Genomic DNA, 23,803 nt, shown 5'->3' with positions numbered 1-23,803 from the left:
GGCTTTGATTCACTCGTCCGATCCACGTCGGGTGATCCTCGCCAGGTTTTCCTAACGCAACCCATCCATATTCTTATTGTGGGCGTGAAACTCTGCTCTAACCACCTCCTCTCTACTTGAATGAACTGCAAGTGCAAAGTCATATTACACTGTTTAGTGCACTCGAGAGAGAGAGGGAAACACACCCGAGGGCATTCTACGGTTAATAGTTACACAGACAACACTTGTTTCCAGTCACCGATTTTTACGGACAATGGAGCCTCATGTAAACGCGAAGCGGCTTTTTAATCACGCGACAACCCTGAAGCTTCACACGGGGAATTTAGTCAACCGCAGTCGACTTAAGAAGAAATGTCCGTCTTCACCCAGTGAGGAGGTAACGTTAAGTGACATGAGTTTGCAGTGCTAATGTGCACCTTGGTACATTTCGGCAGCACGAGTATGACATGTTTTATAGTGTGATATTGCTCGGTGAATGAGTTCAGCCACGGACATCCCATTATTTATGTTTTTAAGATCGTCGTTGCTTTTGTGAAGTCCGGTTCTTTTTTTAAGCATCGACTCCTATGGTCGGTTCATTCACCGAACCGGTTCACAGAATCATTTGAGATGTCATTCAGGTCTTCCTAGACGTCCGCACGCATGGTTTACAAAAAAAGAGTGTTAAATATATATTTTCAATATACATTTTGAAACATGAGTTGTTTTAGTTGTATACACTTTATATTCTGTATATTTTTGTATTTTGGATTATATCACGATTAGCCTAATTATACGTTTCATCGACATACTTTTTCATTTATTTTCGAAAGCAAAAAATGGTTATAAGGTTATTTTGTTTATGTTCCTGCATATCATTTTACTACCGAAAGCTTTGCGAATCGATTCAGTCGAGTCATTAAGATCGAGTCGGCTCACAATAACGATTCCGTGGCTTAAAGATATGATCCGTCTGCTTTCATTAATGACGTCAATGACCAGCTTTGCCTCGTGCTGCTCATGACACGCTCACTGTATGCAAAATGTGGTATGAGAAATTGCAATGAATCGCACTGTTATTGCATTCACGTTCAAATGGCCAGGACTTTGCCGTCCTTTGTTGTAGTTGTGCATACAAGCAATGCTTCTGTCTAAGACTCACTAGACCTGTCACAGTAGATGTACATAGTTGACCCTCATCCGTCCTATGCGATCTGTGTTATTTTTATTGTTGGGAATGTTTTCTTAATTAGGTTATTTCAATCTGTTTACCACGTTTGTGTGACTTGTACCAACATTTTGATTAATATACACTACTGTTCAACAGACTGAGGTACTTTAACTCCTTTTTAAACTATTTAATTTAAAATACTTTAAAGTTCATGCTTATTTAGCTGGTATATAGTAAAATTTCACAATAAAAATTTCTATTTCAAATAAACATTGTTTTTTTTTTTTTTTAAATGTGACCTGACCCGACATGCTGGAATGAAGAATGGTGCAATTTCATGCTGATTGATGTCTTCTAATCTCAACAGATGATTGACAAATGACTGTGCATTTTCTATAGCTAAAACCTCTCTGACATCCCATCATAAAAACGAGGCGTATTGTTCAAGCCCACACAAGTGTATTAGTAATGTTTAAACATGTAGGCTAATATGTGTAGATTGTATTGCAAGATTATAACTAGAATGTTAATGATGTCTTAAATCTTTTTGCTCAACTGGGTGTTTCTACACTATATCTAACATTTTTAATTTTATTTCATGTTTCTATGTCCCGTTTAATTATTAATTATACACACACACTGCCGTTCAAAAGTTTGGGATCAGTAAGACTTTTAATATTTTGAAAGAAGTCTCATGCTCATCAAGGCTGCATTAAAAAAAAATACAGAAAAAAAACAGTAATATTGCAAAAAATATTTACAATTTAAAATAAGTTAAAAATAATAGTATTTATTAAAAATATTAATATTTTCTAACAATATTTTACTATCACTTTTGATCAATTTAACACATCTGTATTACTATTATTCATTTAATAATTATTTCTTAAAAAAAAGAAATTACCCCAAACTCATGAAGGGTAGTGTATTTATATTGTTACAAAAGATTTCGGTTTTGAATAAATGCTGCTCTTTCATTAGAATTTCTACAGATGATATATAATGTTTGATACATTATTAAATTATGTACTCTTTTTATTTATTTTTTTAACTAGACTTTTCTAAAAGCCTACAGGGCCAAAAGTGTCTATGAATATAAATATTGAGAAATGTTTTGGAAAGACTGCCAAGATGTTGTATTTATGTTTCATAATTTAAATGTTTTCAATGTTTTCTGAATCCACAGCTGCAAGACTGCATCCAAGGCACACTGAGCGAGTGGTTTGCCACAGTGTCGTCATCTCTTGACTCTGTAAGACCTTGCACGATATTCATAAAAACAAAAAGGAAACCTTGAGAACTTATAAACAAGCCGTTTTAAGCTAAACAAACGTCATCTTTGACATGTTAAAGATTTCAGTAATCAGACCCACTGAACATAAACAGTTGAGCACTCTGTGGACTGTGGGAAAACAAACCATCTGCCTCTTTTGCACCATTAAAGCATATATAGGCAGTGGGATGAAAAGATAGTTGTTATGGTGATTGTTCATGGCATGGGGCCACTGTGCCTCTGCTCTGGCTCTTTCTGCCATTGTCAGCGTATCTGCCTGAGAGCTCAGCAAGTAGAGAGTAAAGGTCTTAGCACACAAAAGCTGAGGCTTATTGATGCATTCCTTTCATACAGTCCATTAACAAGGTGTCTAATGTTTTCACATGCAAAGGAAAGTGAGATCCATAGACACAAGATTGCCAAAAAATTATGCAACTATAATGCATAATCCAGTAAGTGACTGGATACTTTCCATGATAGCATGGTTTTGCGATTACCTTTGTTTTTCTTCTCAGGAGCTTCCCAGCACTCTGGACTGCACTATTCCAGAAAACACAGAGGCCATCACTCCAGAGGAGAGAGAGGAGCTGAAAGTGTCTGGTGAGGATTACTGATCCTCAATGCATTAAAGAATGCTGTTGCAGTGCATGTACATGTTATTACATATGTTTAAATGTCTTTACAGTCAAGCTTTTTCTCACTGAGTCAGGCCGTTCATCCATCAGAAGTGCGGTGGACATGGGTAAGTTCTGTTTAATGTGATGCTGTATATATGAATATTATTCTGTTCAATAAGGTAAAACTATTTATGTAGATTTAGTGCAAACGTGTTACCCTGATCTTACTGATTTGAGCATACTAAGAGAGTATTTGAGATGTTTAAGGCTCTAAGAAATGTATGAAAATTAGTACTGAAAGGGCTCACATTATATATACAGCGGATAAAATAAGTATTGAACACCATTTTTCCCAGTAAATATTTTTCTAAAGGTGCTGCTAACATGAATTTTTCACCAGATGTCGGTAACAACCCAAGTAACCCATACATACAAATAAAACAAAACAAATAAATTATGGAAAAAAAAAAATGGTAACAACTTATGTCTTTATTGTCACTTTTTAGCAATTCAATGCATCCTTGCAGAATAATTATTATTATGATTTTTTTTTTTTAATGAACCCAAATGTTTGAATGGTAGTGTATGCGAATATTTATTTCAGGTGATTTGATCATAACCCCCTCTCCTCTTCTCTGTGTTGTTCAGCTTGTCTCTCGTTAGGCGTATCTCAGTTGGACTCTGTGATCATTGCTCCACCTCCTCTCCCCGAGGGTGAGGCACAGATGCTGACCCACCTGCAGCCGCTGTGGGAGGAACTGGAAAGTCTTGTGCACAGCCAGAAGATCGCTGCCATCGGCACGTCCGACTTGGACAAAACTCTTCTAGAGCAGCTGTATAACTGGGCTAAGGTCTGCTGTGAGTGTGCATTCCTTCTGCACATAACAGAATAATTGATTATTTACAATGCATTTTTGTGCTCTTTCATGCTATGCAGGTAAAGCCAAGTAGTAATCAGGTGAATCTGGCCTCGTGCTGTGTGATGCCTCCAGACCTCACTGCATTTGCTAAAGAGTTCGACATACAATTGCTTACACACAATGACCCTAAAGGTGTGTATTTTATGCTGAGTCACTGAGCTCATTGACTGCATGTGTGAACTGGTTCTGCAGTTTAAGTATCAAACTGCATGAGCAGCAGCACAGGAAATCTAATGATGCCAATATATTTTCTTGTGTCTAGAGCTAATCAGTGCAGCAGGCTTCCAGGAAGCAGTGCAGGGGAGCAGTAAGGACCTGCAGGTGGACGATTGGAGGCTGGAGTGGGTCTTACGGTACTCCATCATAGTCAAGAGCAGAGGCATCATAAAAGCAAAAGGCTACATTGTTCATGCTTATAAGGGCAACAACCTTTAACATATCCAGTTCGAACAGGGTACATAAAAATGTAGGGAGCTACTAAATTTTTACAGGCGTTTTTTTGTCAAGACTTCTGTGAATCAGAATTTTCAAAAGAACAAAAATTCACTCACTTTTTCCTCATGATTTAGAATATTTAGACAGCTACCTGTTCTGGTAGATAAATGCAAAGTGCCTCTTGTTTTCCTGACCTGGCCTGGTTTAATTCTCTGTATAAAACAATGGTTGATAGGACAAGATGCTTCAAATACCATAAGATTGTTTTATTAAACATTTTCTGTTTTATTTTAAAAAGTTAACCACTTTTTTTTTAAAGAGTGGGCCACATAGTTTTATTTTTTACTTTCAATTTTAATGTCAAATTTTGAGTCCTGCTGGCATTTAAAGTTTGTCTAATTTATTTTGATCGATGCTTTGCTTGGAATGTTATCTAAATGTTTTCCTAGCTTTTTTTAACAGATGATTCTATCTCTTTTGCATCCCTTTGTAAACAAAATGACTTGCTTATCTGATAAAAAGAAATATTCAAATATGTAACTGTATGGGAGGCTGTAAACATGCATGGCATGAACGGCATTAACTCATTGTATATAAGAACACTGGAAAATTCCACACTTGGAGGAAAATAATGATTATAAGTTCCAGTATCCAACGAATAGTCAGAATATATATTTTTACCTGTGTTATTTATTCATTGTAATGACGATTCATTTTGGAGCCAATCATATAATACAGTTTTTTTCTTTCATGTACTGTACATGTAATTACTATTTTCCCATATTGTGTTAAACATTTTTAATGTGGTTTATAAACTTCGGAATTGAAAAACGAAACATGGACTGGCATTGGGTTTCTTTCATTTCAGTGTTTATATGTTAGATATACGCGATATCCTGAGATCTAACGCACAATAAAGTTTTATTTTATTAATTAATTAATGCATAAATTGTAATACTGTTTCAATACAAAAATCCATATCATTATTTGCAACTCACCCAACGCTCAAAACGCTTTCCTGTATCAATTCGTCACGCCTGCGCATCCGGAGAACGCGTCTCGTCAGCGGGAGTGCGTCAAACGTCATCATCGTGGCAAGATGGTGGCCACCAGAAGAGGAACACGCGTGGGCTCCCCTGTGAAAAATACTAGCGATGAAAACTCAGGAGCCACGGTATGTAGGATACTTAAGCAGTTTAGTTTATATATTCTCCGGAAGCGCCAGTGTGTGCTTGTTATTGCAGTGTTGTATGTATTCATGCAAAAATGAGTCACTGCATGTGTCCATACATGCCCGAGCAACTCAGAGAGACTTGTTGACTAACGTTACCTTTTTGAATACGAACGTGATTTGTTAATGTTGTCTATCCGTAGTTATATGTCGTGAGTTTTGCATTCTTCTTCGAGTTGAGATTTATGTAAACAAATAAGAAACAAATCACACCTTGTGATCCTGTTGTGAACAACATCTTGTCAGCCCCACCATATATGTATAACGTTACATAAACATAAATTAGAATTATATTAGTTTTCTATAAAGTGACCATTTGTTTTGGGTGAATTGTAAGTATTTTCATCCTTTCTGGCAAAGCACGTGATCATTTAAATATTTTAAAAGTTTATTAATAAAACCCTCATGCAACCTTTAAATTGTCATTGGTCAGTCCGTCACTGAGCAATGCCTGCTTTTATTTCTTTCTTGATAGGTTTAATTTCATTAATTTCAAATAAAGAATGAATAAGTAAAGCCAAACTTTTGACTGGTTGTGTATGACTAGAATTTAAATTTTAGTGCATATCAATTGGAGCCGCACGATTCTGGATAAAATGAGAATCAAATTTGTGTCTCTCAAATGGAGATCACAATTCTCACATGATTCTGAACTAAACAAAATAATGTGACAATATTATTGCTGCAGTCTATTTAAAAGTGTTTAATGAATTTGAATGAATTAATGAACTTTTTAATATGTATTGAATACACCAATTCTTTTATATTAAAATTATGAAAAACTGCTTTGAATGGTTCAATGACTCATAAATACTTCACTTGTTTCATTACTGGATGAATTCAGTAAGTCAGCATTTTTGAACAAATCTCTTGAAAGACTTAATTCAATGACAGTTTTGTTAACAGTCACTTGTCGTCACCTAGTGACGAAACAATGGACACATAACTTATTTGATTTGAGGATTTGCTCTTTTTTGATCGCTGCCATAGACATCAGTGTTTATATCTGAACTATAAACTTTTATCCCAGAATTTCGGTGTTAATATGAATGACCATAAGACCAAATTAATTCTGTGTAGTTGAAAAGACTGTAAAGCTGTTTTCTTATCCAAACATAGTAAATGCAGCACAAACGCAGATTTGAATGTTCTGGTATGAGTTTTAATGGTTTAATAGACAAGGGCGAATCGTTGTCATGTAAAAATGGGATTGCATGGGTGTTTGAATCAAGATTGCGATCTTTTACAGATAAATCACTATAAATTATGTATTTTTTTATGCTCTAACATCAACTTAAATGTATGTAACATTATTCCGATAAGGAATCCTCAAATAATCTGAAGCAAATATCCTTGTTCTCACAGCAGCCTACTCCTTCGACCAGAAGAACACGGCGCAGAACGCTAATGGAGGAAAACCAGTCCCAGTCTGAACTTGCAGACGACTCCCAGCCAGATGAGCCGAAGGATGACCGTACTGCCTCTTCCTCAGTTGCTAGTCCGCTCAAGCGAGAAAGTAGAAGATCCACACGTCTCCTTGCTGACAAAAAGGAACCAAACTCTACCAATGAAGCTGATGTGTCTGAGTCAGAGTCCTGCTGCTCTGTAGTTTCTGAGGTGCAGGGGACTCTCAGAACCCGACAGAGGACTGCAGTCAGGGACAAGCCCACTGTGCAAGACGAGGCATCTGAAGTTGAATCCTGCTCATCTGAGTTGTCAGTGACCCGTTCTCGGAGAGCTCCACGCAGCCTGAGGAAGCGTGTTCTGACTTCAGCTGCTACAAAAGATGCCGCAAAGAATGAAGATGATGATCCTTCAGGGGACGAGTCCTGCAGTTCTGCTGTATCCTTCACTACAGCTATGGAAACTCGTCGTATAACAAGGAGTCATCGGAAGACTGCTGTTCCTTCTGCAGAAGCAGATTCATCTGGACCAGAGTCATGCTCCTCCAGCGTTTCTGGCCTTCATGGCTCTGTGGTCCGCAGATCTGCTCGAAACCAGGTCAAGCTGACCCAGCCGATCCCTTTGAGCTTTGAGGAAAGCACAGACAGCCCTTCTTCTCCAGTGTCCAAGAAGAGAGGCCATAGGAATAAGGTTGATGAGGAAAATGAGTCAGACGGATGCAAGTCTGTTCCTAGCACAAGTCTGTCGAGATCCAACAGGCGTCAAACCAAACCTGGTGAGTCTGATTCAGAATCATTAGCTACTGATGTCTGCCATTTTCAGGGGAGCCCAAGCCTTCAAAGAGGAAGGGGGACTCCTTGTAGTAGCCGAACGGGGTCTTCTAGTAGTACCTGTGCGGTTCCTGTAACCAGGGCAAGTAAAGCAAAAGTGAATTCTGATGTTGGTGACACCTTTACAACTGTTGCTGCCATGCCTGAGGAACTGGGTGAGGAGCATGAACCTCATCCTGAAAGTTTTCCAGTACCTGATGGTGATAAAGCTGAAGACACAGTAGAACAATTGGATAGCACTGTGACCATGGATACCAGTGAAGCTCAAGAATCCATCATGATTGAGGAGAGAGCTGAAGATACCACTGTAGTTCTTGATCAGGATGAGGCCATCGAGATGCAGGGACCCCAGAGCATCTCGCAGGATATCGAGGCGGTGGAGGACAGTGGAACTGAAATTCTGACACTTCAAGAAAAACCTGTGGATGAAACTTCTACTGTGGTAATTGAAGAGCCTGAAGATCTTGCCATGGAAAGTGATGAGCCAGAGTTTGTGGAGACGAGCCATGTTGCTGAAAATCTGGTAGACCCCACCGTAGAAGATCCTGTGTCAACTGTGGTTGAGGAGCATGAGAACAAGATTGAGTGTGAAAAGAAAGGTGTAATCGTTTATGAGGAAGCTAATGATACCATTAAGACAACTGGAAATGATTCTGTAATGTTGAATGACCTTGAAGGCCCTTCTACAAGCTCACACACTGAACCAAATTTGATCACCACAGAGGAAATATCCAAGAAACTTCCTCCTCAGAAAAAAAGGATCAGTTTACTCGACAGCAGTGAGGATGAAGACAGTGCGGATGAAGGTCTGTCTTCAGAGGAGGAAGGTCGTTCACAGAAAGTTGAAGACGATGTGATACACCCTGTTGGAAATCAGGCATCAGAAAAACCAGAGGCACATGGTGATGGACTGTTTGTCATAGACACTAAACCTGGACTACAGTCTGAGAAACAGTATTATGTTAATGCCAAGCAAACAGAGGAAGAGGATGAGGAGGATTTTGTTGATGAGGAAGATGATGATGATGATGATGAAGATTCAAAAGTGCTGTTCACTTCCAAAAAGCCTCTGTAAGTTTTTTTTGTTGTTGTTGTTGTTTTCTTCTCATATTGGTTTAATTTAAAAAAAATTAAAGTTAAAATATTTGTAACTCTTCAATAAATATTTACTTGATGTTTAAATTATATTTAGTCTGAAAGTGTTTTTTTTCTTTTCTCGCTCAGTATACAGCTATCTAGTGTCATTGACACGGGTCTGAAAATGAAGGAACTTGGTGGTTTGTACATCAGTTTTAATGGCAACAACCCAAAGAGTCTTTCCAACAGTTCGAAAACCCAGAACAATCCAGATGAGGTAAATAATAATCATTTATTGGATGAAACGTTGACTATTTTTTTTTTCAGTATCATAAGCATTTCAAAACATTTCAAAGCATTTTGTGGAGATGTGAATGCTTATTGAAGCTAAAGTGCATGAAAATGTTGTATTCATTTTGTAGTTGCTGAAGAAGAGTGTTATCGTTCCGGATTTTGAGAAAAAAGATTCTGTTCCTCCATACAGTGAATCAAAGCATGAAGCTAAACTCAAGCGCAAGGTGAGTACGCCAGTTCATGAACAGATGGATGGTCTTACATTGTGTATCAGCTTGAAGGGAAAGCCGTTTTAGATTAACTTTTATTAATTCATCTTGAAAACTTAAAACTATCGTTCAAAAGTTTGGGGTCAGAATATGATATTAGTAATTCAGTTTTGCCATTGCAGGAATAAATTACATTTTAAAATACATAAACATAGGAAAGTAATCTTAAATGGTAATATCTCTCAAACATAGAATTAATTATTTTATTATAAATGTAGCCTTTGTGAAATAACTTGGACACAAGTTTACAGTATGTCACTTTAAATCTTCAATACTCAAGAAATTATGATTTCTGGCGATAACTCGTCATTATACTAGTGATGGTGTAACAAGTAAAGTTTGTAATGCTCATGCTTTTGATTACATCAGGGTTTTATAAGCAATGAACTAATCTTATTTGTGCGATATTTGTCATATACAGGCGGAAAGAGAAAAGACAACTGGTGATGGCTGGTTCAACATGAGAGCTCCAGAATTAACAGAAGAGCTCAAAAATGACCTGAAGGCACTGAAGATGCGCTCCGCTATGGACCCAAAGCGCTTCTACAAGAAGAATGACAGAGAAGGACCTCCCAAGTACTTTCAGGTTGGTTGTGAATTCTTTATCAGCAACAGACTTTCCTCTCAAGCAACTTTACAAAAAGCTATTGTTCCTTAGACAAAAAAAAATAGTGAAAACAAAAAAAGAGAAATGGTTATCAAAATCCTGACATTGCAATCAACCATAGGCATACATGTTTAAAGAAAGCAGACAATGGCATATTGTTCTATTCTTTAATAAAGTTTTGCTCTTATTGTTCTAGGTTGGTACAGTGGTTGACAACCCAGTAGACTTTTATAGTTCAAGAATCCCTAAGAAACAAAGGAAAAGGACCATGGTGGAGGAGCTGCTTGCAGATGCAGAGTTTAGAAGGTAAGAAAGCTGTGGCTGATTAGTTTTATATAAAGTAAACTGTGATGAATGATTTGTATTCATGACAATGGGCTTTTATTATAGATTGTTCTCACTATTGTTTTAAATTAATTGTCATGTACTAAAATGCATATTTTCTTCTCTTTTCAGCTATAACAAAAAGAAATATCAAGAGATCATGGCAGAAAAAGCAGCACAGGCCGCTGGCAAGATGAACAAAAAGAAGCACAAGTTTCATAAAAAGAAAATTAATTTATAATTTCATAAGACAAATCAGTTTTTTTTTGTCCTCTTTCCTGAACAAGAATTGTTTAGCCTTTGTAAATATAAGGCAACTATTTTTTTTTTCAGTGGATTATTGAACAACCATTTTTAGTGTTATAATCATATGCATTGCATGTAAAAAAGAAACACATGCAGCTTGTACAGAGACAATGATTTTAGAGATTGTCTGACTGATTACACCTCTGTGGATTCACAATTAATCAAGTCCAAAGAAAGTGTACTGTAGTAAATTAAATAACATCTTGTCAAACTCCCAGCACCCATACAGTTTTCCTGATTTGATAATCCATTAAATGACTGATTGAATAGATCTATTAAGATCACTGTGTCCAGGTGCTTTGTCCACTGTGTCCTGTCTGTGATGCATTCCTGTAAAGGTTCTTGTAGATTTTGCTCAAACTGTCCTCAAACACAGCTCTGTGTGGCTTTCCTGTGTATGCATCCGCTCTGTTAGTCCAGAATGTTCCGTTGTCTAAATGAACAGATGGTTCTCCAGGAATAAGCCTGCAATATGGACAGGACACAACAAATTATATACATATGTATATGTATATATACATAAGACATTCAGTCTTGAGTATACACAGTCTGACTAACAGTTATATAGTTAAAATAACTATACACAATTTATATATTATAACTCCCAATAATATTTTTGAATTCAATTGTATTTATTCAGAATCAGATTGTTTAATTATATATTCAGATTAACTTCCATATGTGTTCATGATTTTCATTTACATATTCCAAAACGGAATATATATAATATACTAATATAATCTATAGATCTGATAATATAGATGCACATATAATTTGCATCTACATTATCTATATATTCAGACTTATCCATATATCATAATAATACAGTTTATTTGCAGTGTGCCTTTCTTACACTCAAGGCACTATATATTGCAACGTTCGAATAAATATTCAGATTATAAGCACATATTCACAATGTACAGTTATATATTCAGGCTTAAAACTACATAATCAGATATATGTCTATATATTAATGAAATATACGATTTGTATCTATATATTCAGATTTTTCACTATATATTTGGATTTACAGCAGGGCCGTCCCAGACTCTGTTAGGCCCTAGACGAGATTTTTGATTTCTTGCTGTAATATGTCCTCTTCAACCAAAGCACTTGCAAGTTTAAGCACAAGTCTTGGGGGAGTTTTATATATATATATATATATATATATGTGTGTGTGTGTGTGTGCATGTGTGTAGACATATATTATATGTAGACCTATATATATCACCAAAGAAATATTCATAAAATGTTCATTTAAACTAGAAATCCTAAACTGTTTGAAATAAGGCGATGTTCACCTGTCCTGTGGTAGCCGGTTGTCAATCACTGAGTCGTGGTGGGTAGAAACATGTAAACTCTGTCTGACCCCCTCCTCCTCCTCACTCTCTTCATCCTGACAACACACACTTTAGTCATGAAAACATTCAAATCATTATCACTAAATATACAATAAAGCAAAGTGCAATTATAATACGGTGAAATTAGCACAAAGATATGCAGCGCTGCCGAATATACCAAACTAATTAATTTTTTTTCCAAAATCTGCTAATGCAATAAGAGTGAAACTCTCATAAAAGCAAATCCTTTGAACTGCTTGATTAAAACTCTTAAAAATAAATCCCAGTCCTTCTCTCTTTTTAACTCTGGAGTGGATTACACAGTTCCCTTCTTGAGCTGGGCTTCAGCCACGCAGCACTTGGTACCCAACTGTGCTACTGTGGCATCTCTTCTCTCTCTTCTATCTGTAAAAGATGAGCCTGTAACGACAGCCGTCAGCCTGCAGACCTTCCTCCCAGTGAACATGCACTCCTTTCTTCCTCTAAGGGGGGATTTGGGGAAGCTTTAGAGTAATTAGAACTCTTTCGCTTTTCTTCCAGCGGAACACAGCGTGGGCGGTGATGCGTTTAAGCGGCCCACGACTAGAGTGAACAGAAAGAATGAGCACGTAAGGTGATTACCTCGTTCACTTCCTGGAAGACAGTGGCGGCACATCCTGACACAATGGATGTGAAGAACACAGAGCGCTTGACAGAATCAATGGAGGACATTTGAAACACTGACATGTGCCGTAATGAATGTTTTGAAGATTGCTTTTGCATGGGTTAACGTGCGCACTGAATGACAGCATTACATGCAGTTGCGATCTCAGGCGAGACGTACAAAAGAAAGCTTGCAGCGGGGTCCGTGGATGTTCAGGATTCTCTGCACTCGTTTGTGGATCTCCTCCGACTGTGAGGGACTGGAGGAACTCTGGAAACTGCAATGAATGGAAAACAACAGGACTGAAAATACAAATCAACTGGACCAATGTCTTTAACCAAATATGAAAAATAAAGTCTTGGAATTTCACAAGAAAATCTACTACAAAGGACTGAACAGAGGCTATTATAGTATTATTATAGGTTATAGTATTATTATAATTATTACTATTACATTTTATATATATATATATATATATATATATATATACACACACACACACAGTACAGACCAAAAGTTTGGACAAAGCTTATCATTGAAAGAGTTTTCTTTATTTTCATGACTATGAAAATTGTAGAGTCACACTGAAGGCATCCAGGGCTATTTGACCAAGAAGGAGAGTAATGGGGTGCTGCGCCAGATGACCTGGCCTCCACAGTCACCGGACCTGAACCCAATCGAGATGGTTTAGGGGTGAGCTGGACCGCAGACAGAAGGCAAAAGGGCCAACAAGTGCTAAGCATCTCTCGGGGAACTCCTTCAAGACTGTTGGAAGACCATTTCAGGTGACTACCTCTTGAAGCTCATCAAGAGAATGCCAAGAGTGTGCAAAGCAGTAATCAAAGCAAAAGGTGGCTACTTTGAAGAACCTAGAATATGACATATTTTCAGTTGTTTCACAATTTTTTTTTATGTATATAATTCCATATATAATTCCAAATGTGTTAATTCATAGTTTTGATGCCTTCAGTGTGAATCTACAATTTTCATAGTCATGAAAATAAAGAAAACTCTTTGTGTGTCCAAACTTTTGGTCTGTACTATGTATATATATATATATATATATATATATAAAATATATAATTAAATATAAATTTACAAATTACAAATTTATTTACTGAAATAAATACCAACAATCCCAGCTCAAACCACTAGTCTGTGCTATCGCCCTTACATTGGAGCTCTGTCATGTTGGGAAATAGGACTTGTACATTTCAGACCAGTTAAATCATGAAGTTAAATCACAAATGCACATACAGAGACATTTATCTCCAGCCCTGTAGCAAATGCTGATATTTTCTTTTTATGCATCTAAATATGCCACAAGAGAGAAGCTCAGATGAGGAATTACACAAACATTTGAGCTGTGTCCTTGGATTTACAATATTAAAACCTGTGTGTGAATAAACTAGCAATATATTATTAATGCACTGAGTCTGTTAAAAAGATAGAAGAAGATAATTAATTAATTACAATCTTTATTAAAAGAAATATAGAGGTAAAAAGACTAGCAGATCTGTATGAAAGGTCATGCATCACTGTGGTTCGAATGCTGGCCATCTTTAGAATTACCATACAAGAAGGCCAGAGAGGGCCAGCCTGAAGTTTTAGAACTAAACCACCCATCAACAGCTCAAAAAGACGTGCCTGATCTCTCATTGTGCGAATCTGCGGAGCGGGTCTTAATCTCCGGGCCGGTGACTCCGGTCATGCTTTCAATTGACAGAATAGTATCACACATTTCCCACTATTTACTCTCAAGACTTAGATTGTCTATTGATTTGAAATGTTTGCTCATGCCCCTGCGGAAAAGGCGCTGGCGGTTGAGAGACTAGCAAACAAACAAACAAACATTTGCCGGTTTCGCAGCCGATGTTCAGATCAATGACAAGGGTCTCTTGGAATTTATTAAACTGTGCGTCGGGTCAAACGCATTAGATCTCACTGAAACCCAATCAATAGCATTTCCCCTTGTTTTCTCAGCAGCTCCAACCCCCTTCTCATAAGTAATGAACAAACATGACCAAACATCAGGTTCTGTCATTTGAAGGTGAGGCAGTAAATTCATCTTGTCTGTTGCGTGTGATCACAATATAAATTTGTGGAATGGACGCTCGGTTTACTGGGCTTTGTTTTTATGAGCCATACATTTAATCAATACCACATCATTGGAACCTCATAGGAAAAGGACGAAGGGGTAGCACTTTTAGTTTCGCTCAAGGCAACGTTTGAGAAAACTGCATATCATAAAGGATGGATTTTAGGAAAAGCACAAGCATGACACCTAATAAACATATGGAAGGATAAGTAAGTATAATGCTTCTGTGTGTTGATCCTTCTGAAAAAACTAACCAATCCAATGGCAAAATCGAACAGTATGACAGTGCGTGTTAAATCGCTTTGCAGTAAATGCAGTATAGGATGTTAAACATACCGTTCTTTCAGGGAAGAGCGCGTCAGGACTGGACTCTGATCTCTGAAGGTGATGGACACAGGGGTGGAGTGATCTTTGGGGGAACTTCTGGCTGCCTGCATGGATGCCTCCCCAAGAGATATAATGGAGAAAACAGTGTCAGAATAGGCAAGGATTCCTGTACATCTCGAATTATTTCAAACCAAGCTCTTTGTAACTTACATGTGAGGGGTTTGATCTCAAACTTCCACGGATAGAGCGATCTGGAGAAGTTTAGTGGGAAAATATGGTAAAATGCATCTTCCACAATACACAGAAAAACACATGTGATAATACTTAATGATCAGTAATTGATTGAAATACTCAAAACAAAGTATTTAAAAGAATAGCTCACCCAAAAATGAAAATAATCTGTCACTCCAACCTGAGTATTTTCTTCTAGAGAACAAGCTACACTACTGTTCAAAAGTTTGGTTTTTGTTGTTGTTTTTTTTAAGACTGCATTTATTTGATTTATTGAACTATTATTGCAATTTTAAATTGTTTTCTAATGTAGTATATTTTAAAATGTAATTTATTCCTGTGAGAGAGAGGCTGAATTTTCAGCAGCCATTCCTTGAGTCATCAGTGTCACATGATCCTTCGGAAATCATGCCAATATGCTAATTTGGTGCTCAAGAGACATTTATTGTTATTAATGTTGCAAAACAATTGTGCTGCTTAATATTTTTGTGGAAACTGAAAGTTTTTTTTCAGGATTCTTTGGGACATAGAAAGTAAAAAAAAAAAAAATTGAAAAACAAACCTTTCATAACATTGTTTTTTACTGTTACTTTTGATCAATTTACCGTAATGTGTCCTAGCTGAGTATTAATAAAAAGTATTCTGAACAGTAGTGTCTTTTCAAGATCTGTTTTTGTTCATACCATACAAGTCATTCGGATGCAAAACAACACTCGACCCCCTTTTTTTTTTTTAAGTATCTTAATTTATAAAAGAAAGTCATACAGGTTTGGAGAGACATGAGGATGAATAAATGCACAAATAGACATGTAAAAACACAATACCATAGTGACCTGTGAAGTCTGTGGTGTAGCTCCTTGACTGCAGACGTAGGGGGCTTCTTTTAGGAGAAGACTGAGATGTTAGACACATGGAGGTTTCCATCAGAGACGTGTTTGGGCTTCGGGGCACCTGCAAACAGAAGATTCAATCAGCTACGTTGCCCATTAAAAGATAAATACTCGCTCATCTCTGATTTAGCAGGTGAAGCAAAGTGCATCAACACTGCATTGACACACAGAGCATCGATTATTCAAATGAATTTGACTTTCATTTCAGAGTTAATCACTTTTCTAGGAAGGTGAAAGTGAGGAGAGAAACTTCAGAGGGAAGTTCCTCAGACTCAGGTGCCTGTGTATACTCTCAGACTTCAATTAGTCCATTCGAACTTCATTTAAATAGTAAAGTGACCAAGCAAGTTAATGAAACAAGCTATTTAGTTTTCATGCAAAACAAGTGTGCCGACTTTAAACACACATAAACTGAACGGGCTAATCTGCTGAAATAAGAGGAAAGAATTTGCTAATCACAGCCTGACTCTTAATTACTTAGGTTAATTGTAGCCTGGGGATTTTCTTTGAAAAGGCTAGCCACTTTTTAAAAGGCCTGTGACAGAAAATGCCATGATGATATCAGACACAAATCCAAAAGCTGCCTTTTATACCATGACAGCTTTGATATTTGCACCCCAGGATGTACTTACTGTTGTTTTAGAAAACACGAAAAAGAAACAAGAGGGGGAATTTATGCTTTTACTTCAGTCATGAAAACGAGGAAAGATTTTGACACGGCTGTCTGTCTCCTGTAATCAATGCCCTCAGAGAAGAAATACTGCAGTTCCCCCGTCAAACTTAAAAATACGTGCATACATGTTAATAACATGATCATTAATCAAAGATGAAAAATGCACACTAAACTCTGTTTGTATTGTTTAATCAGTCAATGTGACCCACCACAAATGGAGCCTGAGGGACCGTCTCTTTTTTAAATGTGTAGGGCCCAAGTTTGAGGTGGCTGAGTCGTTGTCCTGCCTCCTCAGACAGCTGACACATCTTGCGGTGGGTGTAGGGTGAAGGAGCGCGGCTTTGGGATGCCACCGTTGGCTTTTTGTATCCACTGGATGGCGCTGCGTCTGGCTTCTTCTTCTTCTTTGAGTTTGCAGGGGAAGTTCTTACATGACAGGGTTTAGTTGAGGAACGACCACATGACTGGATAGGGACATCAGAGGTATGGTTGACATCATGCAGTGCTGCGCAGACTGATCGGCAAGAGTAGCCGCTTGCAGTCGGGGGCGGAACTGAAAACGTCAAGTCGGACACTTTCTGCTCCTGGTAGTGACGCTCTTGTGGTGTTTGCATACTCTATCACAGATTAAATGAATAACATGCATTATTTGTCAAAAACAGACGTTTCAGAAATGTTTTTATAAGCAACAGAAACACTTTATGTACTGCTTGAAGGGGTCATCGGATGCCCATTTTCCACAAGTTTATATGATTCTTTAGGGTCTTAATGAAAAGTCTGAAACATAGTTTGGTTAAAATTTCTCAATGGTAGTGTGAAAAAAACAACACCCTTTTTTACCCTGTCAAAAACAGCTCTTTTTAGAGCAGGCCATTTAGTAGCATTTTCCTAAAAATGTTAATGAGCTCTGTTGACCCCGCCCCTCTCTCCCGAGCTGCTCTCTGAGGGACTGTTTACTTTAGCTGCATTCATCATGAAACTTGCTAATTAGCACATTATTAGGAAAGTCGATTTGCAAAGATTAATTAGAACACTTCTTCTGTAGGTGAAGCTGGATCACAAATGATTCGCGTGAACATTTGAACACATTTAGGTAGATCGGGGGCGCATTCCCTTCAAAATCAAACATAATCCACTGTGTCTTCAGTGGCTCAGATTTCGGGAGTAAATGATGATTGCTATGTTCATTATTACATCCAACAACAGAACACCTCAATCGCTTAGGAGTCATTCTTGTGTACATCTGCTCCGGCGGTGAAACAATGGCAGACTGATGACAGCTCACTCAGGGTGGGTCTAAAGTAAGACACCAGTCCAGTCTGTGGACTATATATATAAATGCTAAAATGACACATGAAACATGGTCAAAAATGATATTTTCTATATAATATTTCAAAACTTTCAAAAGCTCAGAGGTAACAGAAAAATAACTACATTTGTTGAAGGAAAGTGAAGGGAATATGTGTGGTTGCGAAGGTGCTCTATATTTTTATTAGCATATAGCAAAACAATTGCTAAGGTGGCCATTCATGTCAGTAGCACAGTTAAACATTATTGTTTACTTAGGGTTAGGGGTTTGTTTGAATACTTTACTATGAGCAATAACAACAGTGTGAAATGACTCTCTTCACCTTTGAAACAAAAATGGAAAAGAAGATCCCAGAGGAAGAGAGTATAAGGTCACGCTTTATTATAGTGATATTGCAAACTTCTTTCTGTTCGTACGGTGCTAATCCACTCTTTTCCTTGTTATGTACACATGTAACCTGATGTAAACCTTTCCTCAGTGTTCCAATCTCACCTTTGCAGGCAAATGACTTCAATAACTCTAATCTCAGCTAACATAATTCTGAGTCCCAATAACAACTGTTCCTGCAGGCGCTGCCTGGGTAAATACGTTTTTAAAAATGTTAATTGCATTTGTTGGCCGGTCTCAACCTAATATGATAATGGCATTACATGGATATAAAAAAACAACGATAATTTAAATGCTAATTGGAACATCCTGCCATATTAAGTCATTTTTAAAAAGCAGAAAAAGAAAAAAGTAAATCCTGATAGCGATTGCCGTTTGAAGAGTCAAGATTTAATGAAATTAAACTAAGTGGCTTTTTCTCCTTTTATTCTTCTCTCCCTCTCTCTTCTTCCTTTTTCTTTGGACGGAGGGACAAAGAGGCCGTTTTAAAGCAGGAGTCGTGCTTGTCTGATGTGATTAGTGGCTCGGCTGGTGTTGGTAATGGGAGATAAAGCCGGATGTCCTTGAAACAACAAAGCCAGCACCACAAGTAGCTTATTAAACAAGAAACAAACGCCGTTCAAATGCATGCAAATCGCACAGAGAAAGCCCGCTTTACAGAATGCCGTGTCAAGTCCAAACTAGAGACATCCACAAAGGGAGGAAAAGCACATGAAACATGACCGACGAGACAGTCAACAGCAGAAGCCGTCTAACGAGGGTCTGAGAAACTTGACATGAAGGATGCAGACTCAATCAGCGATTTTAAACGCACCGAGAGGTCTGCAAGCAAGTAATGGAGGAAACAAATTGGACCGGTCAAGTCCAACTGATCAGCGCTGATCCAAGTAGAAACAAGCCAATTCTCTGTAATTACCTGCATGGTAAAAAGAGCATCCTGAAAGGGGGCGTGAGGCCACTAGAAGGACAGCAGAAAGTGGCACAGATGGCAACAAACAGTTTGATTGACAGGGAGACCCATCGTACTCCCACATACATCTAAAAAAAGCCTTCGTATTATCCCTTTCCGTTAAACCTCAGTGTTGCTTTTCATTTAGCATCACAAATAATTGCTCTGTTCCAAAACATAACGAGCAGAAGCATCATACAGAAGCCATCATTCCAGAAGCCAGACGCCTTCAAAGGCAGCTGCCTATGTAGGCAGCACGCTAGCTTTTGGAACGGAGCACATACCAGCTGCAATATAATGGCAAAAACAAAAGCCCCAAGACTCACAGACATGGCAGGCTGACCATGTTTCACATCACACTCCTCAATAATAGACGTCGTTGAAAACTCCACTTTGGGAGAGATTCCCTGAGGGAACAAGACAGGAGAGATAGTGAGCAGAAAAAAACATCACAAAACTTTTCGAATGATGAAAAGACAGAGGGCAAATGCAGATAATAACACTCTTGGCAGATCAATTTACCAAAACAATCTACGTCTTCAAGCAAATAGCAGGAAAATGGGACCGGCTTTTAAGATGCATCAGAGATATGACAAAAACGCTGAGAGGAAGACACACGCACGGGGAAGGAGATGGATCTCTTCATCAGAATCTCTCTCTCTGGGCCGGGGCTTCTGGGAGTCAAACGAGGGCCTGGATACAGAAACTCCCGGGTGTCTTCTTCAAACGTGGCCAGGATCTCACCCTCTGCACAGTCAAATACAAAAATACATGATGGAATGGTGAATTCTGTCCGTTTTTCTTGACAGCTGTTTCTTTGTGTTTTAAAGCAATAAAGTAACAGGAAAGAATGAGTGTCAGATTGTGTGTAAAAAAAAAAAAAAAAAATAATAATAATAATAATAATCTCAGCCCAAGAGACCTCCATTAAAAGCCACATAATTTATGCATACTGTAATGAGTTTGCTCGGTCCAATAATGTATGTATTCCCCTGCTGATGTTAGTTAATTTTTGAAATTGTACTGGTAGGTCTGAGAATTCGGTCGTTGCGTCAACAGCAAAAGCTGGAGCCTTCAATCAAAGCTGAGCTCAAATCTAATGTTTTTTTTCAGTTTACAGCTCTATGTTGGAGAACACAATCTACAGCCTCAAATATCTGTCAGTGTTACAGCTGGAATGGATGTGAGATCTTACCTGGAGGAACGAGCTGAATGAGCTCTAAAGATGTTGTATCATCTGCAGCAGAGGAAAAAAACATGATGGAAAAGTATATAAGTTTATTGATCTAAAGTTTATGAAAGAATACAGGACAAACTGAAGTCAGCCCAAAGGACTCTTACTTTCCAGATGCTCAGCTACAGCACCCGGATCAACTGCTTCCACAAAGGTCTGTCAAAGAGAATGGGAGAGGAAACAAAATAAAAGAAATCAGATTAGTAAGATAGCATGTGTCACAGGTTGAAATGACTCAAAGGTGTTTTAATAAAGTCTTACCTTCACAAACACCATTTTTTCATGCAGCAGCAGAGGGAAAACTGGAGGAACACACTTGGACTTCTGATACTGGCCCATTATCCGAACACTCACATAAATGTCTTCTTGGGATGGTAGCACCACCCCTGGACAAGTTATCTATAGGAGGAAAAACATTAATATGAGGTCATCTTACACCATATTTTATATAATTTATTTTACATGATCTTTCATGTACAATGCTGCTCCTTTGAGCTTTCTATTCATCAATGAATCCTGGAAAAAGTATCACAACCGCTGAAATGTTTCTTAAGCACCAAATCAGCATATTAGAATGATTCTCAAGGATCTTATGACACTAAACGCAGTGGATGTAGAAATTTTTTGTTTTGCCCTCACATTTTAAAATACATTAAAATAGAAAACAGTTTTGTTGATAACAGTTCACAGTATTACTGTTTTTAGTGTATTTGTATTCAAATGAGTTGAATGAGTTTGTATTCAAAAGAATTGTATTCTCAACATGAAAACAAAATCTTACCAAGCGAACTTTTTACAAAAACAATTTTACAAAAACCTACATATTACTTAATTAACATGTCTTGCTTATCTCCGAATGTAAAGCAACTACTTCCCCTTCATAGTCACACAATGTGAATGTCTAAAGAGTGATCACTTTGATTACAGTATTAAAATAACCACAATTTCCTTCAGATCAGAAGATAATTTCTCCTATATTCATGATGCACTATACTGTATGAAAAACAAAGGCTCTGACTGAACCAAAAACTACTAACGTAGACGCTAACAGCCTGGCTGAAAATTAAGTAGATTGCATGTGCATCGCTTTTAATAAACACATCGGAGGCTGGAATGAATGCAGGAGAGTTTATTATCATGTTTCTGCTCGTTGCAGCTTTGATTGATGGCTAATGATGAACATCCGTGGTACATTAACTGTTAGCCACTTGTTGCTAACAGTATGCTAAAACGGAAACGTCTATCATAACACACGCAAACAGGAAGATTTGTGTTGTTGTTAAGTGAAAAAGGCAGAATGGGACGCGGGCCGATATACTTACAGATTGGATATCCACCTCGACAGTGCATTTTAGCGCTTTTTGTCGCATTTGTGAAGCTGAAGGCTGCTTGGGCGGCGTTAGTCCGCCCATGTTTTTAAAATTTGTTGTTATGACAACAGCCCAAGTTCCCACTGCCTTGGAACCGCGAGGAAATGACGACGCGCTCAAGTGACAAAATGACAACAAATGTAAAACCTTTAAACAAATGTAGTAATAACAATTTGTTTTTTGTTAAGGCGGAAGGTAGAAGTTTAGCTAAAGGCTAGAGAGTTCAGTTCTCCCTAAAACAATAGAATAAAAAAGGAAAAAAGTTGTAAAATCTAAAATAATAAAAAAATAAATAACATGAAAGCTACAGTACAACTGCTGTAGTTTTAATAAAAGTATTGTTTTTTTTTCTAGTAAAACCAGATTATTTAGTTTGACTCTACAACAGAATACTGTAGCTGCTATAATTAGCATTACTAATTATTAACCACAAATACATTTCTGTAATAATTATAATAATAATAGTTATCATCATAAGACTGTAAAATAATCATTTAAATTAATAATTAAAATACTGTAGCTGTTATTGTGCTGACTGCTGTAATACTATTACTATTGCTATACTGCTGTAAATTAACAACTGAATGTATTACTTCATAAAACAAATAACTAAAATTTAAAGAACGGTCATAACAGGATATTTCTATATTGGACAAACAATTGTTGGATGCTGAAAAGCCAGCCCAAAATTTGTGTCAACTCTGTCAAAAGTGAATCTTGTAAAGATTTGGTAAGAAAATGCATAGTTAGGAGCATTTGGTCCTAAAAACAGCTTTACTTCAAGTCAGGAGGGGCCAGGAGTGATTTGACACACGAGAACACATTCAGACAAGGGAATCTGAAAAGTAATTACTATTTTTAAACACGTAGGGTGAAGGGAAGTAGAAATGTCTAAAAGTGGGGTGACATTAGTTCACTAAGTCTCAGTTTTAAGCAGCTTATAATGATGTTCAATTAGAATCTGCCCTCGAAGTGAACCATACCACTGCTAGTGCTGAGAGACAGACCTCACAGAGAATCACAGAGGCCAGTTAACTTGTGCACAAGAATGGACCATGTCGATGTTTAAGAAGGAAAATGCAAACAGTTCAAAGCAGCCTAAGGGCAATTAGGATGTGCTTGTGGCAGTGAGGTGAGCCAAGCTTAAGGGACTAATGGTTCGAGGCTCTGGTTAAAATGACAGCGCAGTGGGGAGGTGAGGCTCTCCATAAGCACAAGGGCTTTTAGGTATGACAGCACCATTACCTGTGTGTGTGTGTGTTTGTCGAGATTCTGTAGATGGATGTGTTTTCTCATTCACATTAGCTCTCGCCATCTTCTCTTCTACCATCTAAAATGCAAGTCATTTGTTTTTGCCTTTTCTGACTGATTGCCTCAGTTATTCCGAATGACTTGGCCTGAAAAATACACACTGCTTTTCACACTTCTTGACTGATAGCTTGAGCCATTCAGTATTTCAGCCCCCTCACACTGTGTTCTGTGTGTGGACAGATCAGACATTGTTTGGAGACGCTGTGTTACAGGCTTAACAGACTCCCGATTAGAGTACTTTGGTGAACAGCAGAGCAAACAATGTGTTGATGGTTATTGCCCTGAGACTATGATGAGAGGATTA

General features: G+C 37.7%; 3 protein-coding genes across 9 annotated transcripts; 2 read left to right on the top strand and 1 right to left on the bottom strand.

Moving 5' to 3' along the window:
- Nucleotides 1–105: 105 nt before the first annotated feature.
- Nucleotides 106–5,231, top strand: gclm (glutamate-cysteine ligase, modifier subunit). The gene is made up of 7 exons (XM_059503972.1): nucleotides 106–376; nucleotides 2,337–2,402; nucleotides 2,939–3,023; nucleotides 3,109–3,165; nucleotides 3,689–3,891; nucleotides 3,978–4,092; nucleotides 4,223–5,231. The coding sequence occupies exons 1-7, from the start codon at nucleotides 254–256 to the stop codon at nucleotides 4,393–4,395; spliced, it is 822 nt and encodes a 273-aa protein (XP_059359955.1). The 5' UTR covers nucleotides 106–253; the 3' UTR covers nucleotides 4,396–5,231.
- Nucleotides 5,232–5,410: 179 nt separating this feature from the next.
- On the top strand, nucleotides 5,411–10,954 carry dnttip2 (deoxynucleotidyltransferase, terminal, interacting protein 2). Of its 2 annotated transcripts, none has more exons than XM_059503965.1 (7): nucleotides 5,411–5,569; nucleotides 6,992–8,931; nucleotides 9,085–9,214; nucleotides 9,360–9,455; nucleotides 9,922–10,086; nucleotides 10,304–10,413; nucleotides 10,564–10,954. In XM_059503965.1, exons 1-7 carry the CDS (start codon nucleotides 5,495–5,497, stop codon nucleotides 10,670–10,672), a joined length of 2,625 nt encoding a protein of 874 aa, XP_059359948.1. In that variant the 5' UTR covers nucleotides 5,411–5,494; the 3' UTR covers nucleotides 10,673–10,954. The 2 variants fall into 2 exon arrangements, with proteins under 2 accessions (XP_059359948.1, XP_059359949.1); XM_059503966.1 differs by having other exon boundaries at nucleotides 5,424–5,569; nucleotides 6,995–8,931.
- spata6 (spermatogenesis associated 6) lies at nucleotides 10,608–22,265 on the bottom strand. Of its 6 annotated transcripts, none has more exons than XM_059503967.1 (13): nucleotides 22,141–22,265; nucleotides 21,080–21,217; nucleotides 20,926–20,974; nucleotides 20,780–20,821; nucleotides 20,207–20,331; nucleotides 19,911–19,991; nucleotides 17,149–17,556; nucleotides 16,201–16,327; nucleotides 15,356–15,396; nucleotides 15,155–15,261; nucleotides 12,901–12,997; nucleotides 12,039–12,133; nucleotides 10,608–11,202 (listed from the first exon to the last, which is right to left on the bottom strand). In XM_059503967.1, the coding sequence occupies exons 1-13, from the start codon at nucleotides 22,228–22,230 to the stop codon at nucleotides 11,019–11,021; spliced, it is 1,584 nt and encodes a 527-aa protein (XP_059359950.1). In that variant the 5' UTR covers nucleotides 22,231–22,265; the 3' UTR covers nucleotides 10,608–11,018. The 6 variants fall into 6 exon arrangements, 5 of the variants coding, with proteins under 5 accessions (XP_059359950.1, XP_059359952.1, XP_059359951.1 ...); XM_059503969.1 differs by having other exon boundaries at nucleotides 15,155–15,249; XM_059503968.1 differs by having other exon boundaries at nucleotides 16,210–16,327.
- Between the last annotated feature and the right edge of the window lie 1,538 nt (nucleotides 22,266–23,803).

This window comes from Carassius carassius, chromosome 21 (genome assembly GCF_963082965.1).
Source record: "Carassius carassius chromosome 21, fCarCar2.1, whole genome shotgun sequence".
NCBI lineage: Eukaryota > Metazoa > Chordata > Actinopteri > Cypriniformes > Cyprinidae > Carassius > Carassius carassius.
The sequence above is the reverse complement of the archived record's forward strand: the minus strand, read 5'-3'. Positions and strand labels throughout refer to the sequence as shown.

Excerpts from the sequence above, each read along its gene's own strand:
- gclm (XM_059503972.1), top strand. The coding sequence starts at position 254 with ATGGAGCCTCATGTAAACGCGAAGCGGCTTTTTAATCACGCGACAACC. Across the intron at positions 3,892-3,977 it reads AGCTGTATAACTGGGCTAAG|GTAAAGCCAAGTAGTAATCA; the intron begins GTCTGCTGTGAG and ends CATGCTATGCAG. Across the intron at positions 4,093-4,222 it reads TACACACAATGACCCTAAAG|AGCTAATCAGTGCAGCAGGC; the intron begins GTGTGTATTTTA and ends TCTTGTGTCTAG.
- dnttip2 (XM_059503965.1), top strand. The coding sequence starts at position 5,495 with ATGGTGGCCACCAGAAGAGGAACACGCGTGGGCTCCCCTGTGAAAAAT. Across the intron at positions 5,570-6,991 it reads ATGAAAACTCAGGAGCCACG|CAGCCTACTCCTTCGACCAG; the intron begins GTATGTAGGATA and ends TTGTTCTCACAG. Across the intron at positions 8,932-9,084 it reads TTCACTTCCAAAAAGCCTCT|TATACAGCTATCTAGTGTCA; the intron begins GTAAGTTTTTTT and ends TTTCTCGCTCAG.
- spata6 (XM_059503967.1), bottom strand. The coding sequence starts at position 22,230 with ATGGGCGGACTAACGCCGCCCAAGCAGCCTTCAGCTTCACAAATGCGA. Across the intron at positions 16,328-17,148 it reads TCCCTCAGGCTCCATTTGTG|GTGCCCCGAAGCCCAAACAC; the intron begins GTGGGTCACATT and ends TTCTGTTTGCAG. Across the intron at positions 15,397-16,200 it reads AGACTTCACAGGTCACTATG|ATCGCTCTATCCGTGGAAGT; the intron begins GTATTGTGTTTT and ends AAACTTCTCCAG.